This window comes from Coturnix japonica, chromosome 5 (assembly GCF_001577835.2).
Source record: "Coturnix japonica isolate 7356 chromosome 5, Coturnix japonica 2.1, whole genome shotgun sequence".
NCBI classification, from domain to species: Eukaryota; Metazoa; Chordata; class Aves; order Galliformes; family Phasianidae; genus Coturnix; species Coturnix japonica.
The window spans coordinates 52,882,290-52,900,451 of record NC_029520.1 but is presented as its reverse complement, the minus strand read 5'-3'; the positions used below and the strand labels follow the sequence as shown (position 1 = coordinate 52,900,451).

The 18,162-nt window shown below is 54.1% G+C and overlaps 1 protein-coding gene across 4 annotated transcripts in view; it reads left to right on the top strand.

The window, feature by feature from the left end:
• Positions 1-2,369: 2,369 nt before the first annotated feature.
• Positions 2,370-18,162, top strand: part of FERMT2 (fermitin family member 2) — a 35,316-nt gene continuing 19,523 nt past the window's right edge. For 2 of the 4 annotated variants that reach the window (XM_015865949.2, XM_015865948.2), the window contains exons 1-3: positions 2,435-2,453; positions 2,920-3,088; positions 12,079-12,312. In XM_015865949.2, coding sequence (XP_015721435.2) covers positions 2,436-2,453; positions 2,920-3,088; positions 12,079-12,312 — 421 coding nt within the window. In that variant the 5' untranslated portion in view covers position 2,435. Of the gene's footprint in view, positions 2,454-2,919; positions 3,089-12,078; positions 12,313-18,162 lie in introns of all 4 variants that reach the window. The other 2 variants (XM_015865947.2, XM_015865950.2) reach the window with 2 other exon arrangements.

Sequence of the window (18,162 nt, the reverse complement as noted above, 5' to 3'; positions counted from 1 at the left end):
GGGAGCAGCCATCTCCTGAAAGCTAGGATTTATTCCAGCCTCAGGGATGAGTTTTGTCACTGCTGGGCACAAAGGACCGTCCTGATGGCTACGACTCTCAGCTCTCAGTCCCTGCTTCATCCTACGCACCCTCAGCCATCAGGATGGCAGATCTGGCCATGTGTCCCCACTAAGACTGGGTGCTCTTCCAGCACCTGGTTTCAACAAGGATATCACCTCAGAGTCATAGAACCATAGAATTGCTCAGGAAAAGACCTTAAAGATCATCAAGTCCAACCACAACCTGACCATACTACCCCAACTAACAACCCTCCGCTACATCATCCCTGGCACCGGGATCACACATTTCCCTTGGGGGATGAATGGCCCATCCTGGGGAACGAGGACATGAGTCTGCAGACCTGCAAGTCCCACCTGGATGGAGCCACCTCCTCAGGGAAATAAGGTTGTATGACTGATGGAGACATATGGAGATGCTGATTCATCTTGTCAAGGTCACAATGATTCTCTCATTGCTGTGGGTGCTCCATCCCAGGAGGTACCCGAGGCCATGGATGGGGCCATGGGCAGCCTGAGCTGAGGGCACCCAGCCCAAAGCAGGGGTGGAACCAGATGGTCTTTGAGGCTCCTTCCAACCAAACCCATCGTATGATTCTAGGATTCACTCCAGAAAGAGCTTCCACTTCTCCAGTGTTTCGTCCATTCATTTCAACACAGAAATGTTCCAAGATGCTGATAAACTCAGCTCCTACGCCACGTGTGGGTTCTGTCTGTACGAGGTGGCTGTGACACAGCTCCATCACTCTGATGTGCATTCAGAGAAATGACAAAGCTGCTTCACATGGGCATTTCCAACATGGCAAAGCCGGGAACGAACGAATGTGGCCGGGAATAAACCAGGAAGCGGAGCTACCCAGAGCACTTCCCTTGCCAGGAGTGTGACCTTGTCTCTGCTCGGAAATGACCATCTGTGGGAAAGAACCCCGGCTACATCCAACAGGCTGAAGGAGATGGGGATGCACGGGGAAAATGCCCAGGTGAGCAGGGAGGAAATGCTGGGAAATGTTTCCCTTTTTCTCCTCCTGCTGCTCCCATCACCCTGCGGAGCTCAGAGCACAGATTTCAGCCAGCCTGGAGGGAGCCAGTCTGACCGGCTCCACTGCGGCGAGGTGGGAAAGAGAGCTGAGTGCACAGAGTTAAATATTAAAACTCAAACTACAAGTGAGCTCTAAAAGAAAAGGCAAAAATGGGTTTCACAAAGATAGACTCATCCTGATGTCCATTGAGTTGTTTCTTGGGAAAGGCAGAAGGACGGCAGCAGCTTTGCTGGGCATCACCTCCATCCCGATGGAAGCGGCCGTGCGCTGCGGCACCTTATTTGGCTATGGCTGCATGGAGGGAGCACGGAGCTCTGGCAAGCAGTGGGAAGAGCTGGGGATGCTTGGCTGCTTCTGACGCATGAGCCCACGCCGTGCATGTCTGACCTGGCCTCAAATCTCAGCAGCACATTGGTGATGCGGCCGCCCGCCTCCGCGCACACCCACAGCATGGGATGGGGACCCTGGGGACGGTGTGTGCGGCCACCAGCACCACGAGAGCGGGGAAACGGAGCAGCAAGTGGTGCTCAGGGCAGGAGAAACCAGCAGCAGTCAGCTGGAGTGAAACAAGGCGGCCCGAGCAGGGCTGTGATGCATTGCATCAGCTGGGAAGCTCGGCCAAAAGGCTGGAGAGCAGAGTAACCCTTTCTGTGTATGGCCCTATTGTTTGGCATTGGAGCAACACTGAGATAGGATCTGACAGAGCTCTGCTGTTAAGGGCTGGTGTTCCCCTGTTGGCACCCTGCAAGCTGGGCTCCAGCTCCCAGGTTTGGGGGCAGAAGTGGGGTTCTGCTGGCCAGGAGTGAGGCCCAGGGAGGATTTGGGTTGGATTAATATTGTAAAAGACCTCTGAGATCACCTAGTCCAACCATCTGCCTCACTAGCCTGAATCCTCCACACTCCTTGTGTGCTAAACGTTAATGCTTGTGGGAAAGGGGATCCCATCAAACAGCAAAAGGGAAGAAGTGGTGGGACCCCACCACTTTCACCATCAGGTCTTTGTTCCCCTACTCATTATCCATCTCCGGAGCCATATATGAAGGGCACACAGGAAGCTGAGGACCGTGCTGTCCCCAAAGCCACGGGTATGGGATGGCTTCCATGGGACGCGCTGCCATTGCCGGCCACATCCTGCCCACCGCCCCGCTCCCTGCACACACGGACTGTCAGGAAGCCGGGCTGCCTCAGCAGGACACATGTATCACTGGGTGGGGAGCCGCAGGAAGCGGATAATAGGAGGGTTTTTCTCGCTATTTGTGCCGGCTCTCGGTTCAGCCAGTTCCCATTTCCTAAGCTCTCGGGATGGAGGGCGGCAGCGCATCGCCCGGCCTCGGCTCCATGAACCACGACGCCAAGGTGAGGCTTTTGTCTTTGTGTTCTACCAACGGGACGAACAAACACACCCAGAGCCGGCACCAGCCGGGCTGGAAGCGCGGCCCGGTTCGGAGCAGCCCCACGAGCCGCTCCGGGACAAGCGGGGCCGCCCCCCGACGGGCAGCGCTGCGAGCCGAGTCCCGGATGTTGGAGCAGCCCCCGCTGCGCTCGGTCCTTCTTTCCCATAAAAGGCCAAGGGGCCGCCGGGCGTTTTTCCTTTAATTATCCCCCTCCTCCTCCTTCGTCCCTCCTCCTCCTCCTCCCATCCCATCCCATCCCTGCCCGCCCCTTCTCCCCCCGCCCCCCCCACGGCGGCCCCGCAGGCAGCGGTTCGGGGGCGGCCGCGCTGTCCCCCCCGCACCCGCCGGGCTCCGTCCGTCCGTCCCTCCCCGCTCCGCTCCGTGCCGAGCCGTGCCGTGCCGGCTCTGAGCGCTGTATCTGCGCGCAGGAGGCCGGGGCCATGGCGCTGGACGGGATCCGCATGCCGGACGGCTGCTACGCCGACGGGACGTGGGAGCTGAGCGTCCATGTCACCGACCTGGGCCGCGACGTCACCCTGAGGGTCACCGGGGAGATCCACATCGGGGGAGTCATGCTGCGCCTCGTTGAGAAGCTCGGTGAGTGCCGGCGGCCGCGCTGCCCCAGCATCCTGCCCCGGGACTGTGCCTGCAGCCAGCGCCGGGCCGCTGCCACGGCATCCAGCGCCCCGACATCCCCCGCCCTGCCCCTCAGCCGGCTTGGACACCCGGCACCCTGCCCCGGTGCTTTGCTCTACCACCGGTGCCCTGCCTGCACCCAGCCCCGCAGCTCAGCCCTGATGCTGTGCCTTAACACCCAGCACCCCGTGCAATAACTCGCTGTGGCGCTCAGCACCCTGCAGCGGTGTCTTGCTTTAGCATCCAGCCTGCGGGCTGCACCCAGGGCGCTGCCCCAGCATCCCACCCCAGTGCTGTGCTTTAGCGCCCAGCACCTGCCTGCACCCGCGGCCGGGGCTCTGCCCCAAACTGTTCCTCAGCTCCCAACATGAAGCCTCAGGGCTGCACCCAGTGCTGTGCTTTGGCACCCAGCTCCCTGCCTGGAAGCAGCACCCAGCACCTCGCTCGTGTCTGGCACCAGGAGTTGAACTCGATCCTTATGGGTCCCATCCAGCTTAGGATATTCTGTGATACACCTGGACCAGCACCCTGCCTATATCCAGCATCTGCTCCATGCTGCCCCAGTCCCTGTTCCAGCTCTGCGTGCCCCAGGGTGTCCCTGCACCAATCTGAGCTCCACCCGGCCCCCCAGCAGCACCCACCCCACACCCACTCCCATCACCCCGGGGTCCTGCTGGCTGCAGTTTGCACGGAGCTCAGAAATATCGTTGCTTCGGGCTGTTTGGTGCAAGTCCTGCCATTAACAAAAAGATTTAATTAGCAGAGTTTGCTCAGAGCGGAGCTGGGCATGGTCAGCGTTAGTGGAGGTGGCTGTCCGTGCCCTCTGGCTGTGCTCTGTGTGTGCTTACCCAGCAGTGGGGTTGGGGTGGTTGCTGTCACTGCTGGGATAAAACATGAAATGTTGCACTGCAGGCGCATGCCTGGGGCTGTGGGAGTAGCTGTGCTGTCAGCCCTGCCCGCGGGTCCTGCTTCAATGCAACATGTTTGCGTGGCTGGAAAAGCAGCGTCCTGCTTCGGTTGTCATTTGGGAATTGCCTGGGCTTAAAGGAAGGGGGAGGTGGACCTGAATAGGGTCGGCTTAAAGGGAGGCAACCATTCGATCAAAGGATCTCCTGCTGGAGGCAGCCCCGGCTCCAAAAGCCCGTTTATGTCTGTGTTATTTTTCTGCTGGGGCTGCAGAAAGCTCAGCCTGAAGCCGGGCCGAGTGACTGGGGAGCAAAACAAAACCCCAGAACAAAACACTAGGGGAAAAAAAAACCACCCAAACCCCTGAAGCCACCTCAATGGCTTTCTAGAAATGGTAAAAACCAACCCCCTGATGGAGGGCTCTGCTCGGGGCTGCCCAGGGGACCCGAATTAGAGGCTGACGTCAGACGTCCCCGCGCCGTGCTGGTTAAATTAGGCATTGTATTAAGGGGAAGGAATGCCAGCAGCACGGGAATGGGATTCTGCTGCTCTGCACTCAGCTGTCAGCGCAGCCCGCGGCCCTCGCTTCCATAAGTCAAATCCGTGCTGCTTTCCCCCATCCCAAGGCTGCTCTGCTGTTTTAACATCTCCCTGTGGTTAAAAAAGCAAAAAGTGTGATTGTTTCCTGAAGGATTGATCCCTCTCTCTCTGTTTTTGCTGTGGGTTTTAAGGAAACTTCCCAAAGCTGACGTTTCTGGTGGAGGATGGATGAGATGCAGATGGATGGGGCGGCTGCCGTGGGCCAGACTTGGCTCCTCCGTGGGCTCTTCCATTGGGGAGCTTGGAATGTGGGGCCAGGCTGAGCCCAGGGGATTTGGGGTCGGGCTGACCCTGATGGACCCCTGACATTGGTGGAAGCAGTTGTTGGCTTTGAGCACAAGCCCCATGCATTCCCTCCCTGCAGTTCCGGCCGCTTGCAGTTAAAGCCTGTTGCGATTGGAGAAACCCCCAGGTGGGGATTCTGGTTACTGAGTGCATTGCAGCGACCTGCGTGCTCCCCTGTTATTCATCAGCCCGGCAGATGAAGGCACTGTGTTAATTGAGCTGCGCCATGAGCTTGGCGGAAAAATGGGCAAGAAGTGCTGAGGTTTGAAGAGCAGCACTATTTATTTGGTGACCTATAAAGGTCCGGGGCAAAATCCTGCTTACAGCATAGGAGCTGTGCAATTCATCCTACTCATGCCTATTAAGCTGGGATGGTTTCTTCTCTCTTGGTGTATTTATATGTAATTTTTTAACAGCGGGCTGCACTCCAGCCTTGGCCCATTTGCAGAAGCCAGCTGATTGCATTGGGAGCAGGCAGCAGCTGCCTGGCTTTGCCCAAAATCCTGAGCAGGGCTGCTGCATTGTAGGAATCCTGCCACTATTGCCTGACTTACAAAGCACTGCGAGCGGAGGAAGGAAGGAAGTGAGCAGAGGTTATTGTTGTTGTCGGCTCGAGGCTGTTTTAAACATATGCGACCAAAATGTTGCTTCCATTTATTTATTCACTTGTTTGAAATGTGCCTGGGAGGAGCCGCGTGGGACGCTCCTGGGGAGATAGGAAGCTCGGGGACAGGCCGCTGGCTGGGCATGTCAATGGGGCTTGGGAAGCAAAGGGTGCTGGTGCCATCCAATGGTGTGGTGGGACCCCAACTGCTCAAACGCCTCATGTTGTTGTCATTCAGGGCCCTGGGAAGGGTTTGGGCAGCGGTTTCCAGCTCTGTTGTCCCCTCTCAGCTCTTCTGTTGTGTCCTCATGGTGTGTCCCCTGTGGGATGGCAGGATCTTACCTGGGCACGAGGGCTGATGCACAGAGATTTGGGGTTCTGGTTGATGTGGCACATGGAGAGCTCTTTATTCTGCTGGTTACAGCCCCCAGATGTGCCAGGGGGAATGGTTTGAAACTGAGACAGGGGAGGTTTAGGTTGGATCTTAGGAGGAAGTTTTTCCCCCAGAGGGTGGTGACGCACTGGAACAGGTTGCCCAAGGAGGCTGTGGATGCCCCATCCCTGCAGGCATTCAAGGCCAGGCTGGATGTGGCTCTGGGCAGCCTGGGCTGCTGGTTGGTGACCCTGCACACAGCAGGGGGTTGGAGCTGGGTGAGCACTGTGGGCCTTTGCAGCCCAGGCCATGCTGTGATTCTCAGGCACCCTGTGACCACATCTTCATGGTGAATGTTGTGCCGGGCTCTTTAGCAGCTGGGCTGGGATGTGGGCGCAGTGCTGGTACCAGAGCAGCAGCATCCCAGCTCTCAGTGGGGTTTCACATCACTGTATTTTGCTATCAGCACGTGGTCGATTTCTCCACGCCGAGTCCTTGTCCCTGGCACAGCACATTTGTAACAGCACTAAGTGGGAACACGCACGTCGCCGGTAACGGAGGGCCGTGCAGGGCCGTGCAGGCTGCGTGCTGCACATCAGCTCCTGCCTCCAGGAAGCTCCTGCGTAGGCACGCGGCGAATCGCGGGGCTGCGGCTGATATAAAGTCCTCTTTGTTGGCGTCAGAGCTGCCGGAGAGCAGGAATTGGGGGCGGGGGGAGCTGGGAGCTGTGTGTGCTGTGTATGCTGTGTGTGCTCCCATCCCGCGTTGACTCCTTGGAAGCCCCCCATAAAAGTAATACCTAAATTAAACGACCCTTCTGCCGTCCCTTTTTCGGTCCCGGCTGTGTTTGTTCTTTGTCCGGATAGCGGCACGTGAAGGCGGTGGGGAAGCGGCTGCCCCGCATCTGTGTGCAGAACCCATCAGTGTTGGTGCTGGGAGCGCTTCCCGTCCAAGCCGGGCTGGGGCTGGTGGGGATGCAGGGGATGGGGGGGATGCAGGGGCTGGTGGGGATGCAGGGGATGGGGGGATGCAGGGGATGGTGGGGATGGTGGGGATGGGGGGATGCAGGGGATGCGGTGCCCGACTTGTCGGTGACCACAGACAGGAAATTGTTGGCTTCGCTGCTCAGACCCAGCCCGGATCGGCGGCTTCCTCTGGGCTGGCGGTCGGCTCTCACTGTGGCACAGTGTGCGCTGTGTCTGGCGGAGCACACTGCATTGCTTTGCATTGCATTGCATTGCATTGCATTGCTTTGCATTGCATTGCATTGCATTGCCTCCCCTTGGCTTCATGTGCCGTGTTTGTTCCTGGCTGCTCCCAGCCTTTCCTTCCCCCCACCCTCCTCCGCCGGGCTGAACACGGTGTTCTGCATCGAGTCTGACCGTGTTGTGTGTGATGTCGGCTGGGTGTGAGTTGCACCCTCGTGTTTAAGGGGATGGAGAAGGAGCTGACCGCCCCTGGGTGGGAATTTCCACAGCGATCCCTCTCCGAAACACAGCAAAAAAGCAAAGCAGGAACCTCCCAGCCTGCAGAATGGGGGAGCTTCCAAGAAGCAGCCAAGGGAGAAGGTGGGCACTGCGGGGGGGATGGTGCTGAGGTGGAGAGTGGGTCGTCTAGTGGGGACGGGATCTGTGCTCCAAAATGGCCCTTAGGCACCACTGGGCCATCAGATTCCCAGCATGTGTGTAGGGATTCATAGAACCATAGAATGGCCAAAAGGCCCACAGTGCTCATCCAGCTCCAACCCCCTGCTGTGTGCAGGGTCACAACCAGCAGCCCAGGCTGCCCAGAGCCACATCCAGCCTGGCCTTGAATGCCTGCAGGGATCCACAGCCTCCTTAGTTATCCCTGGTGCTGCCTGTGATGGGGTTGGGCTTTCACCTTCACTCTGCTGTTTCTGAGGTTGGGGGTGGGCAGAGAAGGGTGTGTGGCATGGCTGTGGAGTTCAGGATGCAGGGAGTGTTTGCTGAGTTGGGAAAGAGCACAGGGAGTGTTTGCACTGCATGCTTGGCTCGTTGCAACATCACTGACTGCCCACAGTTGGGACACAGGGGGGTTGTTTGGTGGTGGGGTCTTATAGAAAGGTGCCACGGTGGTTGCAGAGCTCGCTTTGCCCAGGTGCAGCTGTAAGCAGAGCCTGAGCAGGCTGAGGTGCTGGGATGCGTGCTGCCTGCTCAGCCCTGCGTTATCTGCCTGCTGCATGCATCCTGCACAACGCCCTCCTGCTGCTATCATCTGCAGTGCCTCCTGGCACAGCTTGCATGGCCGCTGGGCATGAGCCAGGGTTGCACCTCCTGGGATGGAGCACCCACAGCTCTGTGTGCAGCTGTGCCAGCTCCTCCCCTCACCCACTGTCAGAAAAATCCCCCGTAACACCCAACCTTAACCTCCCCTTTTAGTTTAACACCATTCCCTGTTGTCCCATCACTGTGACCTGATGCTGCAGTGCTTGGGACTGGAGGGATGCGCAGTCACAGCAGCTGGATGCTCCCTGCAGAAGTGCTTTTCCTTCCTTCCTTCCTTCCTTCCTTCCATCCTTCTGCTGTGTGTCTGGGCAGTGCTTTAATCACACCAGCCCCACTGTAATCGAGTTTCCTTCCATTGCTCCCGGTTCCATCCGCTGCAGCTCTGCTGCTGTGCTGCTGGATGGGGTGGATGGGGGGAACACCCTGCTCAAAAAAACTCACTAAAAATAAAACCCCACCTTTTGCTTTCCTTCATTCTCTCCATTAGGAAAATGGGGCTGTTGGGGTCGCAGTGACATTTGTAGGGCCAGGACTGGGGAAGTGGTTGCAGCTGGAACAGGAGGGATATATGTGCAGCAGTGCAAGTGGCACCGTAATGAATCAGATTGCCAAGTGCTAGTTGAGTAATCCTATTAACACTGAAAAGAGCTTCCTTCCTAGAGCTTGCTGCAGAGCAGGAGCGACTTCCATGCCTGCAAAGCTTTGTCCTTGCTGGGGGTGCTGCCTTGATTCTGCATTGAACATCAGTCAGTGATCATCCTGAGTGAGGATGTGTTGGGTGGCTGTGCCTTGCATTGCATCCCGCATTGCATTTTAGGGACATGGTTAGTGCATGTGGTGCTGGGTCACATCCCGCATTGCATTTTAGGGACATGGTTAGTGCATGAGGTGCTGGGTCACATCCCGCATTGCATTTTAGGGACATGGTTAGTGCACGTGGTGGTGCTGGGTCAGCTCTTGGGCTCAATGACCTTAGAGGTCTTTTCCAACCTTTGTGGTTCTTTGAACCATTCACAGAAGCGTTCATAGAACCACAAAGGTTGGAAAAGACCTCTGAGATCGAGCAGGTCGGTGTGTTTCTCATAGCTGGCCTCATGCAGGGCACATGATTAAAACCCCTTATTAAACCTTAGGAGTACCGACAGCCCCATGTTGCCGATCACAACCGATTGCAGCAGGCTGCTCATGGTTTGGAGAGGCTGTTTGTCTCCGTGTGCTGCTGCAAAGGATAATTTTTCAGCTCTCATTACCAAAGGGCAGAAGGATTTTTTTTCTTTAATCCTTTTCCATTTAAAGGCCAAATACCAGCTCCTAAATGCCCCAAACCGCACCAACAAGTAGATCGCTCCTGACCCCCCACACCCAGCAGAACCCACCAGCACTTTGGCCTGACCCCAGATGAATGGAAACAGCTCATTTTCTGCATTTTTCCCCCATGGTTGTCCAAGAAGGAGTGGCTTTGGTGTGTTCAAAGGAATCTGGGTGTACGGAGGTCAGCACGAGCAGGGGGTGGTGCTGGCAGGTCCCACCCCACAGGGATCAATAGATGGATGGGTGTGTGTGTGTGTGTGTGTGTGTGTGTGTGTGTGTGTATGCTTGTGTATATACTTGAGCACACACATATGCATGTGTGTATAGATAGAGCCACAGAGTCATTAACATTGGAGAAGACCACTAAGATCATCTGATCCAACCATCAGCCCCTCACCACCACGCTCCCTACATGGGTAAATGTGTGTGTGTGTGTATGGGTGAACATGAAGATACGTATATATGCACACTCGCTGTACTGACCCATATAGATAGATATCTATAAATTGATAGTATCTGAAAATAGTCATATGGAGGTGATATATAGAGGTAGATGTGTATGTGTGTATGCATATCAATGTGTATATATGTGTATTTAATGATACGTTATGTTTAATTTATGAAATATTGATATATTTTATATGTACCTATGTATTTTATATTTATATTATATATCTTGCATACATACCAGGCTATATCTTTATATTCTTATCTATATGTGTACGTGGGTCCATATTAATGGGTCCATTTGTATGCATGTGGTCCATATATACATATAGACATACCGTATGTATAGACAGAGATAGTGCCTAGCAGACTCCTCAGGCTTGTGCAGGAGCTTTTAATTCATTCCCAGCCCCCATCTCAGCCCTGTGTGGTTGGCTGCTGGTGAGGAGGAGGTCCTGCAGCAGCAGGAGGGCACATTGAGGACAGGGGATATCCCAAAACAAGGAGGCACGGACGGTGTTTATGTGACACCAGGGGCTCATGTGTGACTGTCAAGGAGCTGCTGCAGGGCTGGGGATCCCCACAGGTCTTTCTGTCCTCCCCTGAGCAGGTGCTGGTGAACTTGGAGTATCCCTTGTTATTTTCTGCTGTGTGAATCCCAGCTGGAAACTATTGGCAATCAAATGTGCCATTGGAATTGCCATTGGAATTGGAAGGCACCTGTTGGGATCATAGGATGGCTTGGGTTGGAAGGGACCTTAAGGATCATCTAGTTCCAACCCCCCATTGAGCCCAGCCCCAAGGACATCACAGCTCAGTGTTCAGCCCTCAGTTTGCTGCTAACCATTTCCAAGGCTCCTTTATGCACAGCTGCTCCCCGGCCATCTCACCATTAACCCAAAGTGTTAATTGCTCTCAGGCTGTGCATGCCATGCCTGAGAGGTTAATCTGCAGCGAGAGCCCAAATCCCCTCCCGTGCCCTGTTACACATAAGTGCTACTGATTCAAAGTGCTTATTTTGTTCACCCAACCCCCCTTAATTTCAGTGCTAACCTGGTGAGCTTCCAGCCGGGCACAAGTTGGACCTCATTACCAAAGTCCATTGTAATGATTTCTCAGATTTTTCTGAGGGTAGCCAAGGCTTGTGCAAGTTTGCATGCTTTTCTATATTTGGTTTTGTTTAATTTGATTGTACAAAGCTGCTGAAATGTCCAGCTTAGCATTTCTCCTTTCTGGCTGTGCAATGATGCCGTTTTGTCACAGATTAAAAGGAAAAAGAGACAGAGACCAAAAACCCCATTTGTTGTCCCATGCTGCAGGGCTCCGGCTGTGGGCTGGTGGCCACAGAGAGGCAATAGCAATGGGTGACAGCTGGTGGCTCCTACGCGGGAGTCCAAGGTCACAGGAGGGTCTGGGGCAGAAAGCTGCATTGGTGTCATGCCAGGGTTTGACCCAGAAAGTACCTTGGTTTTAAACCTCTTTTTTACTGTGGAAATTAAAGTAATCCTACAAAATCCGTAAGCTCAGAATGGCTGGGCTCACCTTTGGGTAGTGCAGCTGAAGGGACAGGGCAAGACAACAGCTGATAGCACACACTAAGGTGAAAATCCCTCCTAGGAACACCATGAGTTGGCCATGAGCCCCTTGGTGTCCCATCAACTGGGACCATTTGGACCTGACCCTCTTTGAGAAGCTCCATAGCTCCTCCAACTCTTGGAAAGGGCAGATAACAGCAGGGCAAGGGGAGATGGATTTAAGTTGAAGTGCGAAGGTTTAGATTGGATGTCAGGGGGAAGTTCTTTACTGTGAGAGTGGTGAGGTGCTGGAACAGCTGCCCAGAGAGGCTGTGGATGCCCCGTCCATCCCTGGAGGTGTTCAAGGCCAGGTTGGATGGGGCCCTGGGCAGCCTGGGCTGGTATCAATGTGGAGGTTGGTGGCCCTGCCTGTGGTGGGGGGTTGGAGCTTCGTGATCCTTGAGGTCCCTTCCAACCCAGGCCATCCTGTGATTCTGTGATGAGGAAGCAGAGAAATCCTTCAGACCCATTGGTACATCCCATAGCAAACACACATCCCTGAACAAAAAGCTCACCTCCGGTGGCTGCTATGGAGTGCAAGCAATTATTTCTGATTTTTGAAGGTTAATTCTGGTTTTAATGAATGAATGGCGCCTTTGTTGCAGATGTGAAGAAGGACTGGTCGGACCACGCGCTCTGGTGGGAGAAGAAGAAGACGTGGCTCCTCAAAACACACTGGACGTTGGACAAGTATGGGATCCAGGCTGACGCCAAGCTGCAGTTCACACCGCAGCACAAACTGCTCCGCCTGCAGCTGCCCAACATGAAGTACGTGAAGGTGAAGGTCAACTTCTCCGACAGAGTCTTCAAGGCAGTTTCTGACATCTGCAAAACCTTCAGTGAGTACCTTGTCTTCTAGTTGTGCTCTTGTGCAGTAAAACTAATTAAATCAATGCTAAAATCCACATTCGGGCACCCAACACTCAACCTGGGGATCAAGCAGCCCACGTGTCTGCTCATTCTGCCTTTCAGTTCTCATCTCCTGTGTGTTAACACCACTGCAGATGTGACCCACAAAGGGACGAGGTTTCTGTGCTGAGTGCTGATTTCACAAGGCTGCTCTCAGTGTTGCACTGGGCAGGGCAGCAGCTCCTGGTCCCTGGTAGTTATTGGTGCTGGGTTTGTGTTTTTACAAACGTAGGTGTAAGGTGAAGAACAAACCCTGCAGTAGGAAATCAGCCGGACTGCTGGGTCCTCTTCTAGGAGAAAATGGTATTAGAGATCAAGTGATGATGCTCTGCTATAAAACTGGTGGAAGGAAGCAGCTGATTCTCCCTCCTTCCTCCCCAGTTCCTTTCAGTAGGAAGCCCCAGGAGGGTTGGATCATTTGCTCTACTAGATGTGCAATGTTTACCCAGGACCTCTGCTTCCAAGCACTGCTTTTTACCCATCTTTCCCTTGTTAGTTTGCCCCTCCCCCCCCGCCCCCCCAACCTCCCCTCCCTCAAACGTGGGCCATGGTCGCTCAGCTCAGAGGGACCAAGCGATGCCCACACTGCTGTAGTGAATCTATTCCTGCTGTCCTAGAGCAGCTCTGGTTACTCTTGGCTGACCCAGTTGTGTGAGCAGGAAGCTGGAAGGGAGCTGTTGTGACATTCGCTCAGCCCATGTATATATAGCTGGTGATGAGTCTTGAGAGGGCCCTGTGCTATTTCTTTCCTGTTTTGGGTTTGGTTGAGTTTTGGGGTTGTTCTGGGTTTGGGTTTTTTTTAGTTTCATTTTAATGAATTGGGAAAATTCTCCTTCAAACAGGAAAAGCTTAGGCAGTGTTATTGCCAAACAGATTCAGCATCCCTCCCCCATCTCCCATTGCATCTTCCATTGCCATTCCCAGTACCTTGCTAGACAGTGAGGCCATGAATGTCTGCTTTGCTGCTGCTGAATGTGGCAGTGAGTCACGCTGGGAAATTCTGCTGGAGTTAATCACATAACGAGAGCACAGAGCAGCCAGAACCTTACATGGGCCTGAAGCAGCTCTTGATTGAGCTCCAGGCCTCCCCGTATATTTATGAGCAAAGCAGGAGGATAACACTAATATTTAAAGATGTGCAAAGAGGGGAAATCTGCTCAGAGAGCTGCAGTGAGCAGCACAGAGCGCGCTCTGACATCTGCCGTGGGTGTTTCTCCAGGTGCTGGGGTACCTGGTGGTGGGAAGGAGCAGAAGAAGCATTTTGCTCCAGCTCAAGCTGTTTGGTGGCAGATGGGAGCTGTGAGGCTGGATGTGGGGGTTGCATCTTGTTTAGCCCTTCTGCTGGTGTGTACTGGAAGCCAGATGTTCAGCAGAGCTCAGTGTGTGGAATGGGAAGATGGGACTGGAGGGTCTTTGTGGAGTTTTGTGGACACCTTTCTGTCTGGTTAGACGTATAGTCGTATATATCTGATAGATACATACAGGATGCATAGGTTTATATGTAGGATCATAGCTAGGAGAAGACCTCCAAGATCCCCAGCCCACCCTGCTGTGCCCACTGCCCACATCCCTCAGTGCCACATCCCCCCACAGCTCTGGAGCACCTCCAGGGATGGTGACCCCCCACTCCTGGGCAGCTGCACTGCTCTTTTGGAGAAGAAATGTTTCCTGGTTGCCTCCCTCAGGAAAACCAAGCGTGTATTTCAAGGTAGAAAGGGAAAGAGGTAATCCCTGCTCTGACACAGCTCCTTTCTCTGACAATCCCTTCATTTCTGTAATTACAGTCTGCTATGGCCTGCCTGAACCAATGCCCAGCAGAGAGAATTGTGTTTGTGAGTCACTCATAGCTTGGCTCTGTTTGCTGTCTTTGCCCCCAGAGCATCTAATTACATACTTCACTAATTTTAACATATGGCATGATTAAGGAGTAATTGGAAGTAATTCCTTGTGTCGCCAGCACTGTAGCTGGTTGCATCTCTACAATGCTCTGTAAGCAAGCAGGATCATGCTTGCATGTATTACTTAGGCTGTGCCTTAGCTTATTGTGCCTTTAAATTATAGGATGTGCCAAGATTTAGATTTAACAACCCAAAAGATTGGGAATTCAGCCCAAAAGATCGAGAATTCCTCGAGTTGTGCAATGTTTGCTCTGCCTGTGGTTGGCAGCCCATGGAGGCTGCTCACAACAGACATTAGATACAGGCTGCTGCTGTGCAGAGAAAGGCTGGGAAGGAGGATGGAGGAGGGATGTTTGTGTTGTAGAGCTGTGGCACATATGGTATATTTACAGTTGGACTCCGTGATTTTAGTGGTCTTTTCCAGCCTTAATCATAGAATCCTAGAATGTCCTGGGCTGCAAAGGCCCACAGTGCTCATCCAGCTCCAACCCCCTGCTGTGTGCAGGGTCACCAACCAGCAGCCCAGGCTGCCCAGAGCCACATCCAGCCTGGCCTTGAATGCCTGCAGGGATGGGGCATCCACAGCCTCCTTGGGCAACCTGTTCCAGTGCATCACCACCCTGTGGGGGAAAATGGGTCTGTGGTTGGTGGTTATTCCATGCAGTGCCAAAGCACAGAGCAAGGATTCTGCCCTAGCTTTTGTTTTGCAGTTGGTGTCAGATCAGAGAGCGATGGGGAAGGAAGGAAGGAGGCTGACATCTGCAGTGTTTCTGCCCAGTGTCAGTTGGTCCTTGAAATGGCTTTGCTCCAGTACGGTGCCTGAGATTGGCATTTCTGTCACAGGCTGCAAAAGGGGAATTGGTGTTAGAGCAGATGTGGAATGCTGTCAGAGCTATGTCAGATGGTTTGGAGGGGATGTGGCATGGCAGGGCAACCTCTGCTGCAGAGCTGGCCCATTGGGACTGCCCAGTAAGGTTGCTTCTGTTCTACATCTCTCTTAATTAAAGTGAGAGCATTATTACTGCTGCCTTCTGGAATACAGCACGTCACCAGTGGGATTTCTTTTCAGAGCCCCTAATCTGCAGATGGAAACGGTCTCAGAGAGCAGAGCTCACCTCTGGGGATCCCGGGGATGGATGTGGGAGGATGCTGGAGCTGCTCACACGTCCCCCAGTGTCTATGGAGGTCGTGTGAAGCCGGAAAAAGCAATCTAATTCCCAATGGAACAGCCCCTGCATTCCCCCTGCAGCTGGTGGGGAGGGCACTGGGATGGGAAGAGGGTGGAGAGAGCAGCCCAGCGCTGGGCCTGGCTGTGTGCCTGCTGGGAGGGCAGGCTTTGGTCTGCAGTCAGAAACCACAGAAAGAGAAAGTAAAAGTTCCCTTTTTCGGTTCAGGGATTGCTGAGGGATGGGGATGCAGTGCTGCTTATCAGTGCCCTGTGTGTCCCTGTCCCATCGCTGTCCTGCTGGGGAGGTTTGTCCTGCCCAGCAGACAACCTAGGAAGTATGTGAATGCAATTCAACGTGCTGCATATCAGCAGCTGATTGCTATGGGGACAGCTGCAAGGGGAGGTTCAGGCTGGATGTTAGGAAAGGGTCTCGAGCAGCTTTGAAGCTCTTCCTTCCAGGCTCAGCTGTGACCCAGAATCTCTGCTGTTCTGCTTTGAGCTGTACTTGCTGCTCCCAGATCCATTTGCAGGCTCACATCACTGCAGTGAAATGGCTTTGCCCCCTCTCAAGCAGCTCCCCAGGCCAGTTCTGACCCATCCATCACATGGAGCTCAGAGCAGATGAAGCCCTGCTCCCTGCTTGGTGTCCCCATGGAGAAGGGACAGCAGAGCATTCTCCAGTCCATTCCCCTGGGCTCCTCTTTTCTGTGACACCCCAAAATATCATTGCCTGGATATTAACCCCCAAGAGCCCAGAGCAACAAGAGCCCACTGATGGAAGTTTTCTACAGGTCTTTTCAACTGCCTGCAGGGAGGTGGGAGCGAGGTGGGGATCAGCCTCTTCTCCCGGGTGACAGTAACAGGATGAGAGGTGATGGCCTCACGTTGTATCAGGGGAGGGTCAGGTTGGATATTAGGAAACATTTCTTCTCCAAAAGAGCGGTGCTGCAGTGTCACAGCTGCGCAGGAGTGGTGGGCTCACCGTCCCTGGGGGTGCTCCAGATGTGGCACTGAGGGATGTGGGCAGTGGGCACGGTGGGGTGGTTGGGGTTGGGCATCTTGGAGGTCTTCTCCAAGCAGCTCCTGCTGAGTAATCATCCCATGTCACTGCAGACAGACAGATGCTCTTTGTCATCATGCCATTGCTGTGTGATTAGACAGCATGCTTTCCATCTGCTTCTTCCTCAAGCTGTTTCCCTGTGGGCTCCCTGTGCTGCTCTGTAGGTTCTCTCCCTGTATCCTGGGAGTGGTGATGGGCTCCAGGCAGGATGCACTGCTGCTGCTGGACACGTGGGAGAGGAAAAGCAAACAGAGCTGCAAGCAGGAAGGCTTTTTTTCCCCATGCTTCTGCATTTCCTATCCCAGAAAGGGAGAGTTGTGGTGGATGAAAGCTGCTGTCCTTCTCAGGTTCTTCTTCATATTCTTCACTGGTTGTGAGTTTGTGCCCCAAAGAGTGGTGGTCAATGGCTCAGAGTCCAGATGGAGATCATGATCAACTCACCCCAGGCTGGATGTGGCTCTGGGCAGCCTGAGCTGCTGGTTGGTGACCCTGCACACAGCAGGGGGTTGAAACCAGATGATCATTGTGGTTCTTTTCAACCCAGGCCATTCCATGACTCTATGATGAGTGATAGCTGATGTGCCCCACTAGTCCCCAGCCACCGCCTGCAACCCGAGATGTGCTGCTGGTGGCATTTGGGAGCAGCGCGGTGCGATCCTGGGCGAGGTGTCACCCCCGGGCTGTCTGGACACCGAATATGACCCGACCTGATTTATTTATTTTTTTTGCTTCTCTTTATAAATGGTCCCTCCCCCGGTACAGAATGTCCTCTGCCTTCTGAAGTATTTGTAATATTTCCACGCCCTCGGATGCCAAAAAAACTTCTATAAAAAGCTGCTATTTCTGCAAAAGTGAGGCCCGTTGGTCCTCCCGGGGCTCTGCTCGGCCCTGTTGGCACTTGGAGAGCTGCCGGCTGCCTTGAGGGGGCACCCAGTTGGACTGGATATCATGGAGCTCCCTCCCAACCCAACCCGTGCCGTGATTTTACGATGTAAACTATCTTTTTCTTCCTTTATGCCCAGCTCGAAAACAAAGCAGCATTTCTCCAAAAAGACTGGGACCAATTCAGGGTTTTGCACGCAAGTAGCCGGGGAAGCAGCGGTGGGAAGCAGCCCTCCTCCTCCTCCAGCACAGTGCTGGGATGCTGGGCAGCACCGCGGGGATGCTCGGAGGCGTCGCTCCCATCCCAGCCCCTGGGCAGGGTTTGCTGCCTTCTGCTACCGCCAGCAGAGGTTTGGCAGTAGCGCAGCTATTTCTAAATATGTCCAGGGATGGGTGTGGAAGGAAATCTTACCATTTAGAGAGCCTGCCAAATTGCAGCGGACTCAGCTTTTTAAATCGCAAAGGCTGAATGCTGCCGCTGCCAACTTCTTCATTTGTTCACTCTTTTTCTATTGCACTCCTTGCACTCATCTGCTGTGCTCACGTAGGGTCTGAACGCACCCCGGGACCAAAATAATAACACATAGTCACAAAGCGACCAAAGTAAATGAAACTCTTCCCCTGCCTCCCCCCATCCCCGTCCCCATTCTGCAGTGGAGCAGCGTCAGGCTGTATGTCACCGTGTGAGTCAGTGGATTTTTTCATCCTTACTCTCCTGTTGACAGAGCCCCTTTAAATAGACATCCGTCCCGAAGCCATGAGTTGCTGCTGG